Source organism: Dendrobium catenatum, unplaced genomic scaffold (assembly GCF_001605985.2).
Source record: "Dendrobium catenatum unplaced genomic scaffold, ASM160598v2 fragScaff_scaffold_1608, whole genome shotgun sequence".
In the NCBI taxonomy this organism is placed as follows: domain Eukaryota; kingdom Viridiplantae; phylum Streptophyta; class Magnoliopsida; order Asparagales; family Orchidaceae; genus Dendrobium; species Dendrobium catenatum.
This window is the reverse complement of record NW_021320070.1, coordinates 5,380,858-5,390,710: the sequence shown is the minus strand read 5'-3', so window position 1 is coordinate 5,390,710 and position 9,853 is coordinate 5,380,858. Positions and strand designations below refer to the sequence as shown.

General features: G+C 41.7%; 1 protein-coding gene across 5 annotated transcripts; it reads left to right on the top strand.

The window, feature by feature from the left end:
- Positions 1–219: 219 nt before the first annotated feature.
- LOC110107081 (pentatricopeptide repeat-containing protein At3g18020) lies at positions 220–8,656 on the top strand. Of its 5 annotated transcripts, none has more exons than XM_028700991.1 (3): positions 220–2,652; positions 3,477–3,670; positions 7,943–8,656. In XM_028700991.1, the coding sequence occupies exon 1, from the start codon at positions 253–255 to the stop codon at positions 2,611–2,613; it is 2,361 nt and encodes a 786-aa protein (XP_028556824.1). In that variant the 5' UTR covers positions 220–252; the 3' UTR covers positions 2,614–2,652; positions 3,477–3,670; positions 7,943–8,656. The 5 variants fall into 5 exon arrangements, with proteins under 5 accessions (XP_028556824.1, XP_028556826.1, XP_028556825.1 ...); XM_028700993.1 differs by lacking the exon at positions 7,943–8,656 and having other exon boundaries at positions 220–2,437; positions 2,510–2,715; positions 3,477–3,562; XM_028700992.1 differs by lacking the exon at positions 3,477–3,670 and having other exon boundaries at positions 8,406–8,656.
- Positions 8,657–9,853: the final 1,197 nt, after the last annotated feature.

The window sequence follows — 9,853 nt, the reverse complement described above, 5'->3', positions numbered from 1 at the left end:
ATAATAATGAGAAATACCACTCTATCAAGACCAATACCGAGTAATACATAGCAATATCCCGACCTGCACAAATCAGTCAAATACATAGCAATATTGGATCCGTGTCCGAGTCAGATCGTCGGGCCGCGCGATAAAAAGTAGGAGGACGTGACACTATTTTACTGACGTGTGCTACGTAAGGACACCAGATATAATAAAAATCCGGACCTACTTTTTAGGTCCGGTGACCGGAGCTAATAATTTGCCAAAATCATGCGACCGTCGCCGTCCCACACTACCCACGATCGAATTATCCCACGCCTTCGCAGCCTAACCACCGCGGCCGCCGCCTCCGCCTCCGCATCGCTCCAGTCTCTTCATTCGTCCTCCCTTTTCTGCAACAGCGAAGTCAAAGAGCAACAAGATGAAGACCCGGACACTAAATCCCAGAACATAGCTAACCGATCCTACTGGACGAGAAAGATACACTCTCTCTCCTCAAGCCCAGGCCAGATCGACGCCGCTCTCCGCCTCATCGACCGTCTGCGCCTACGTGGCTTCCGTCCCGACTCCATCAATCTCTCCAGCATCATCCATGGCCTCTGCGCCGCTGGCCGCTCCGACGAGGCTCACCGCCGCCTTCTCTTCTCTTTCACATCCGGCATTGTTCCGGACGACCGCACTGCCAACGTTCTTCTCGCTCGTCTCCTTGACGCCTCCACACCTCGCCTCACCCTCTCCGTCCTCCGTCATTTGCTTCTCGCTAAGCCGGCCTTTGTTCCTTCTCTCACTAACTACAACCGCCTCATTGACCAGTGTTGTTCTCTTTTAGATCCCTTCGAAGCTTATAATCTCGTCCGTGACATGATCGTTCGCGGACGCTACCCGAATGCGGTGACATACACTGCCCTTATTGATGGGTTTGGCCGGTTTGGTCTATTGGATGATGCACGACGAATGTTTGATGAAATGTTGCAGAGAAATATTAAGCCGAATTCACTTACTTATAGTGTTTTCATAAGGTGGTTGATGAGAAAGAAAAGTGTGCAGGAAGGAAAGGAAATGATGGGGAGGCTTTGGATAACAATGCAACAAGAGGAAGACAGAGCAGTCAACAGCGCTGCTTTTGCAAATCTTATTGATTCCTTGTGCGTTGAAGGGTTTTTCCATGAGGTTTTCAGGATAGCAGAGGAGATGCCACAGGGGAAGTGGGTTTGTGAGAAATTTGCTTATGGCCAAATGGTAGATTCCTTGTGCAAGGCTGGACGGCATCATGGTGCATCAAGGATTATTTACATAATGAGAAAGAGGGGTTTTATTCCAAGTTTGGTTTCGTATAACAGTATTGTTCATGGCTTGAGCAAGGAAAGAGGTTGCATGAGAGCTTACCAGCTGTTCAGAGAAGGGATTGAGTTTGGGTATTCACCTCCAGAGGCAACTTATAAAGTGCTTGTTGAGGCTCTATGCAAGGAGAAAGATCTCTACAAGGCTAAGGATGTCACAGAATTTATGATAGAGATAGAAGGGGTTGACAAAATTCGAATCTACAATATATTTCTAAGTGCACTTCGACTCACAGACAATCCAAGTGAGCAGCTGAATATGCTGGTATTGATGCTTCAAAAGCAATGCCATCCTGATGCTGTTACGCTTAACACAATTGTCCATGGTTTCTGCAAGATTGGCAGGGTTAATGAAGCTTTGAAGATCTTGGAAGATATGATGGAGGGAAAGTTCTGCTCTCCTGATGTTGTGACCTTCACTACTGCTATTTATGGTCTAATTGATGTTGGTAGGTTTGAAGAAGCCTTATACTTTATGCACAAAGTAATGGCTGAGCACAATTGTGCTCCTAATATAGTGACGTACAATGCAGTTCTGCGTGGATTATTTAAACTTGGGAAGGTGGATAAATCAATGGAGATTTTCCATGAAATGGTGGGCAAGGGGGTACATGCTGATTGTGTGACTCATACAATAATTATTGAAGGACTTTGTGAAGCTGGTCAGTTTGATCAAGCGAAGAAGTTTTGGGATGAAATTGTGTGGCCTTCGAATATTCATGATGACTATGTTTATGCTGCGATAATGAGAGGCTTGTGCAGTTTAGGGAAGCTGGATGTAGCTTGTGATTTCTTGTATGAATTGGTGGATTGTGGGGTTTCTCCAGGGATTGTGAATTATAATATTTTGATTGATAGTGCTTGCAAGCAGGGTATGAAGAAGCAAGCTTATCAGATTGTGGGTGAGATGAGGAAAAACGGATTGAAACTTGATTCAGTATCTTGGAGGATTTTAAACAAGTTGCATGAGAGGGAAAGCACAAATCTTCCTGATGCCAGTCTAGAAGTGAATGGAACCAGAGAGAAAGTATCATCAATGTCAGAGGGGCTTCAAATTGATGAAAAGAATGAATGCATTGAGAAGAATGATGGGGAGCTTGGCGACCAATTAGAAGGTCTCGTAGATCATTCCTTTACTTCTAAATTCATTCAAGATGATGAGTTTAATGAAGGTTGCTCTCCTCCAGTGAAAATTTGTCGGCATGGTTCCATCAATGTGATTAAGGTGATAGAAAAAAGGCAAAAAGAACCATTATCAAAGCTCGCTAGGAGGGTATTTGGACTACTATAAAATGAACAGTCTACAAATTGAGAAGTTTGAATTACCCAGGTTTTGAAACTCAGCTCTATTACTGCTTTCAACGTTAGATTTCTCCCATGATTATTCGTTTTGGTAATTCCAGAAGATTAATCTGTTTTGCCCTCTTAACTTTGGTTTTCATTTTGTTTGTATAGCATTTTAATATTTAGCATGTACTTTAGTGTATTCATGATGCATGTCTTCATAATATAATACTGTATATAAATAAGAGTATTTAGTTAAAACTTTAACAATAAATGATATTGTTGTTATTCATTAGTTCATTAATCATTCATTTTGCATAATACAATATTGGATTGGCAAACCCACATAGTGCAGTTTACTGTGCAAATCGGTCAGTATATGTTCGTTTGAAAAACTTATGCTTGTTGAAAAATATATCTGTTCATCACCAGGAATAGAGATTGCTTAGGGCGTCTCCAGCCGAACTTCAAATGACCGTAAGAAATAGCTGGTTTGCTCCATTCGAACGGCAAAAAAATTGCTAATTGGTGGAGGGTGAACAATGCGACGCCAATATTTGATGTTGCACTGTTCACGTACGCGATTTTTCTGTCTCAGCTGGATTTGCCGAAGAAACGCGCGAAAGAGGAGAAAGATAGTTACCTTCGCAGAGGCGTGCAAAATGGAATTCGATTGAAAATGAATCACTACATTTTTTAGTTTCACTGCATTTTGGAGTGAAAAATAGGATTTTCGGTTGGAGATGCCCTTACCATTATTGTTTATTTGATGTAGCTTCATATTGTCTGTGCATATCCGATTCACTCATTTATTATTCTTTTTTACCAATAAAAAAGAAGGTCAACTAGCAATATACTGCTTTTTCACAGGTTCTAAAAAATGGGAGAAAATGCTTCAAGATGGGAGGGAGCATTTTCTATTATTCGTGGCAAATTAAGCAGAATAAGAAAGAAAATAAAAATGTCTTGAAATAATGCTACTGCTGTGGAAACCTTCTGCGAACATTCAAACATCATGCAACTAATTGAGAACCTCTGCCACGAATATCGAGACAGAAAAATTGGTAACCATTTAAACTTTTAACCTTACTGATTCCATCCCATAATTCAATTATTTATTCCAAGAAGATCATCAATGACACTTGACCTAAAAATGTTTTTTCTTTTTGAATCTATAGCATTTTTTGCTGTTGAATTTGGATTACAATTTGTGGATTTTATTAGCCTGTGGAACATTTCCTAATCCTATAACTATTGTATTTACTACTTTACCTGCTCTTGGCCTATATAATGGCCCTGATACTCTGTACATGAATTTAATTCAATTACTTCAACTATTTACATTTCCCGCTCTGTTCTCTCTACCTGCTTCCTTCTCACCGCCTCTCTCATGGTATCTTGAGTCAAAATGGGGGACCAAGATTCAGCAACCTCCCTCCCTCCCTCTTCCACTGCCATCGCCGGCAACTCCCTCGAGCTTCCCATACCGGCATCACTCAAATTTCTCATCTCCAACGTCAAGAATCTGATCCCTCATCCTCTCACCGTCGACAATTACGCGATATGGCGTATACAGATTATACAACACTTCACCGCCAACGGCTACGCCGGACATCTCACCGGTAAAATGTGAGACCTCGTTCCCTTACTGTTCCTCTCTGATTTGGATTTTTCCTTTCAGGATCGTCCAGGACGATTGGAAATCGTCCAGGCCGATCGGCACTGTAGAAAATATCGGCCTGAGAATAGTTCTGGGAACAGTCCAGAACGATCCGCCCACGATGTCTGGACGGTTCTTGAACGCCGGCTTCAACCAACGAGTCGGTCCCGTGTCATCCAGCTCAAGAATGAGCTCCACCACATACAGATGAAAGATCTAAGCATGCAGCAATACCTCTCTCAAATCAAGAACATTGTCGATAACATTGCCGCATCGGGGTCGCAAGTCGATTCTGAAGATGTCGTTCTCTACATTCTAAACGGGATCCCATCTTCCTACAACTCGTTCAAGACGACTATTCGTACTTCTTCTCTTCCGGCAGATCTGGACAACCTCTACTCTCTCCTCTGTAGCAAGGAGATTCATGTCCAACAAGAACTACTTAAAGACTCCTCCAACAGCTCCTCGGCAACTGCTCTACAAGCTTCCATCCCGAGTCAAAATCGGTGGCGATCTCAGAAACGTTATGCCAAGAACTTCAACAATAACCCCAGACAACCCGCCCTTACTCAAACGCCTCCCGTTCCGACTGCTCCTCCGACGAACCGTCCTACGTGACAAATTTGTGGGAAAATAGGACACATCGCAATCAATTGCTGGCACCGCTGCAACCCCAAATACACACCCACTATATCCAACGGCCAACGGACTATGATGGCTCAGCCCACATCCTACCCAACTCAAGATTGGATCATTTACTTCAGTGCCCCATCTCACCTTACTCCGGACTCCTCCAACATTTCTCATCCTCTTACATATCAAGGACATGATACCATCTCCATCGCAAATGGATCAAATCTACCCATTCAACACTCCGGACTCCTCCAACATTTCTCATCCTCTTACATATCAAGGACACGATACCGTCTCCATCGCAAATGGATCAAATCTACCCATTCAACACTCCGGACAGGGACTGCTACCTCTACCGGACACGAATCGTAAGCTTCGTCTGTGTAACTTCCTCCATGTCCATTCTCTTACTCACAATTTATTATCCGTTTCAAAATTAACATCCGGCAACTCTAGTTTGATAACATTTGATGCTAATGGCTTTGAAATTAAGGACCTACAGGATCGTCAAACGCTTTTTCGTGGTCATCTGCATAATGGCTTATACCGCATCAAACCGGACTCCAGCATTTCTTCGGCTACTCTACACACCAGCGTCTCTTCCTCCCAACTTTGGCATGCACGTCTCGATCACCCAAACAGCTGTCTACTTCCTCTTCTTGCCAAGCAAATTCCTGATTTCAAGAACGTCTCTTTATCTTTTTTATGCAAATCTTGTAACGTGGCAAAAAGTCACAAACTTACTTTTAGTAAAAGAATTTATGTTTCTACAATGCCGTTTGAACTCATCCACTCGGATGTCTGGGGACCGACTCAAGATCCGTCCCTGGATGGTTACAGATACTACGTAGTTTTCATAGATGATTTTACCCGCTTTTCTTGGATTTACTTTATGCATTCTAAACAAGAGACGTTCACTAAATTTAAAATATTTTGCAGTTTAGTCAAAAATCAACACTCAACCACTCCAAAAACATTCCGCTCCGACGGCGGCGGCGAGTTCAACAGTAATGCCTTCAAATCTTATCTACAAGATAACGACATTATTCAACAGCTGAGCTTCCCTCATACGCCTGAACAAAATGGAGTCGCCGAACGAAAACATCGGCACCTCCTCGACCTAACCCGTACCCTGTTACACGCTGCCTCTCTCCCGCATAAATTCTGGGCCTATATCCACTGCAAATTACCTCATAAATCGCCTTCCATCCAAGTCTATGGCGCTCAATCTCCTTATCAAAATCTTTGCAGCGTTAATCCTACGTATACTCACCTCCGAACTTTCGGCTGTCTTTGCTACCCCTGGATGCAACCCTACGCTACAAGCAAGCTCTCTCCTCACTCCCTTGATTGCGTCTTCATTGGTTACTCGCCCATTCACAAAGGATACCATTGCTACAACCTTGTCACTCACAAAATCCTCACTTCACGTCATGTCAATTTTTCACAAGCAAATTTTTCCCTTCACACAAAATCCTCTTACCTCTCAATCCAAATGGGCAAGTTGATCGCTACAAAGCACGATTGGTGGCTCTCGGCTATGATAAAAAATTCGGAGAAAACTATACCGAAACATTTCGTCCTGTCGCCAAGATGCCGACCATCTGAATGCTTCTCACACTAGCGCTCAATCAAGGTTGGCCCATGCTACAACTCGACATCACCAACGCCTTCCTTCACGGCGACCTCCCGGACGACATCTATATGCGCCAACCGCCCGGATTCATAGACAGCCAACAACCAACATTCGTCTGCAAACTTCAGAAATCCTTATACGGACTTAAACAGACGCCGCGACAATGGTTTCACAAGCTCACGAGCTTTCTTCAGACACGCGGATTCGGGTTTAGCCACTCTGATCCCTCTCTTCTTATTTTAAATCATAAGCACACCCACCTCTAGCTACTCATCTACGTCGATGATATTCTTGTCACAGGAAACAATCCAGAAGAAATCAATTCTCTACTCAAGGCTCTACACTCACAATTTGCCCTCAAGCAATTAGGCCAAATCTCTTGTTTTTAGGCATTCAAGTTCTCCGGAATGGCACAGACTTCTTCCTCAACCAAACACATTACGCCACTAAGCTACTCCGTGATTCTGGATTTGAGCACTGCAAAGCTGCTCCCACACCGGTGGCACCGCAAACAAACATCTGCAGCCCGGTCTTCAGCCATTCTCCGATCCCTCTCTATAACGCCGACTAGCCGGGTCACTCCAATACTTATCTATCACCCGGCCAGACATCGCCTATGCAACGAACCGTGTGTGCCAACATATGCAACAACCCTCCGTCCAGGACTATCAATCTCTAAAGCGCCTCCTACGCTACATAAAAGGGACTCTAGCTTACGATTTACCCATACGAAACGACAACCTTCAACTACAAACTTACACTGACACCGACTGGGCGTCTGATGCATCGGACTGGAAGTCCATCTCCGGTTACTGTACGTTTCTCGGTCCTAACCTTATTTCTTGGACAATCAAGAAGCAAGTGACGGTGGCTAAATCCTCTACTGAAGCGGAATACCGCTCTCTCTCGGCAGCCACGTCTGAGGCAATCTGGCTCCGTCGACTAGCTGCGGAACTGCATCTCCCTCAGTCCTCACCGACCACTGTCTACTATGACAACATCTCCGCAATTGCTCTAGCCAAGAATCCCGTCTTTCATGCTCGGACAAAACACATTGAGATTGACTATCACTTCATCCGACAGCATATCCAGTCCGGAGACATTCAACTAACCCATCTACCTTCGCAAGATCAAATCGCAGATGTGTTAACTAAACCACTTTCTTCCACACGCTTCAATTTTCTTCGAACCAAATTAACCATTCAATCCCCGAATGATTAATTTGCGGGAGGATATTAGCCTGTGGAACATTTCCTAATCCTATAACTATTGTATTTACTACTTTACCTTCTCTTGGCCTATATAATGGCCCTGTTACTCTGTACATGAATTTAATTCAATTACTTCAACTATTTACATTTCCCGCTCTGTTCTCTCTAGCTGCTTCCTTCTCACCGCCTCTCTCAGATTTGCTGGTAGAAACGTTTGCATTTGTGTTCCCATGGATGGAGATTTGAAACGAGTAACCTTGGGGAAGCTCTGGTTGCAGGTAATCAGTACTCTAGTTTTTTTTTTTTTTTTTCTAATTTATAATGAAATGAAAAATAATTGTTATGCCTTTTTGGTCTTTATTTTTCTCTTTTTCTATATTGTTAATTTACAGTTTTTGTGATGGTGATGTTTAAGGTTCTGAAAATAGCTAAATCATTAAATGGAACTACTTTTTCTCTTCTGCTCTTTTTGAATGTTTTGAGGTGATAATGAATATTAAATTATTGAAACTTTTATTATCGTTAGTCTGCTACCATCTATTTGCCATCTTCTTGCATGTTTTTATCCTTTCTACTTTCTTCGCATGGAAAACTAGACCTTCAGATGAGAAGGAAAGTGCGGGCTTAAACCTTTTTGATGTCGTGATGTTCTTCTTCAGTATGATTTTGATGTGGATTGTGTTAGACCGCTCCGACAAGTCCAGCCAATCCATACGGAACCGGCTTATGAATGAAACATGCAGAAGTTACGCTCCGAACTCACGCCCAGGCGTGCGTGAGCTGTTTAAGAATGATTTTTGAGGGAGTTATTGGGGAAATTTGAATGTAGGGACTGTTTAGGGATTTTCTTTTGATTTGTATGCTTTAAATAGTTTGTTTTCCTAGGGTTAAGACATCTTGAATTTGGCTGAAATTGTAGATATATTAGGTTTAGGTTTTTGGGCTCTAGCGGCGTCTAGAGATTTGGGAGAGATTGATCCTTCTCTTGTATTGAGACCTTCTCTCGTATTGAGGATCAACTGTATCTTGCTATTTTCTGTTTCCATTTCATCAAATAATACAAATTATCTACTATTTTCGTGGTTTTGTGGAGATTTCTCGCTGTTTTCCGAAGATTGATAGGAAATATTTGAGATCTACAAGTGTTTCCTATCAAATTGTTATTCAGATAATTTATTTGTTTCATATTCAAATGTATTCAACTAATTGAAGCTAGTATTGGTTTTGCTTGATAGCTATACAAAATGCATCCCCAGTCCCCAGTATACTCTTAGCATATAGCTAGAACAAAAATGCCGAGAAGGCTGGCTTTTAAAAGAAAAAAAAACATGCTGAGAAGGTTGATTTTTGTCTCCTGGTTGTTTCATAGCATTCAGTGTGCGCACATCTTCTTGATAACATACTTGAGCTACCCATAATATTATTTTTCAAACTTACTTGGCTTAGAAGGAAATGCTAATTTAAAATATTTGGTTACTTGCACAATAGCAAATGAATGGGCTTGACAATGACAACATTACTTGTCTTTATTGATGTTTTCAGAACATGACACAGCATGACATACATTGAAAAAGGACTACTTTGAGTTCGTTCGGGTTATAAAGATGATTGTAAAATTATTGTGGAGCAAGTAACTTTTTGAAAAGCTGTTGTAAAACGAAGTTTCCTAGCACAAATTTTCTTGAAAGTAATAAAAATGCAATGGTCAAACAAAAATTATGATTGTGATATGAAAGACAAAATAGTAAGAAAGCTGTTCGAAACGAAGTCTTTATTATTAAGTTCCATACTTCCATTCATATTTGGTTTAAAGATTAATTGATTAATTTCAATCCATCCAAGTCAAAATATCACTCTTCCAAATGTTTTTCACATTATGTTAAGGTAATTTTTTCTTGGAAATTGATGCAGGTAAAGGGGGGGGTCAACTCAGGCTCAAATTAAATTAATTTTGGCCCCTCCCTAGTCTTCAAGCTCAAAGAATTTTGAGCTGGAATTTAGCTCATTTATGAGCTGATTTTTAGTTCATTTATTGGACTATAGGTTAGCTCATTATTAGTTAAGTTTTAGCTCATATTTATCTTTTATTTAATGCACTTTTATTATA

Coding starts and splice junctions, on each gene's coding strand:
- LOC110107081 (XM_028700992.1), top strand. CDS start 253: ATGCGACCGTCGCCGTCCCACACTACCCACGATCGAATTATCCCACGC.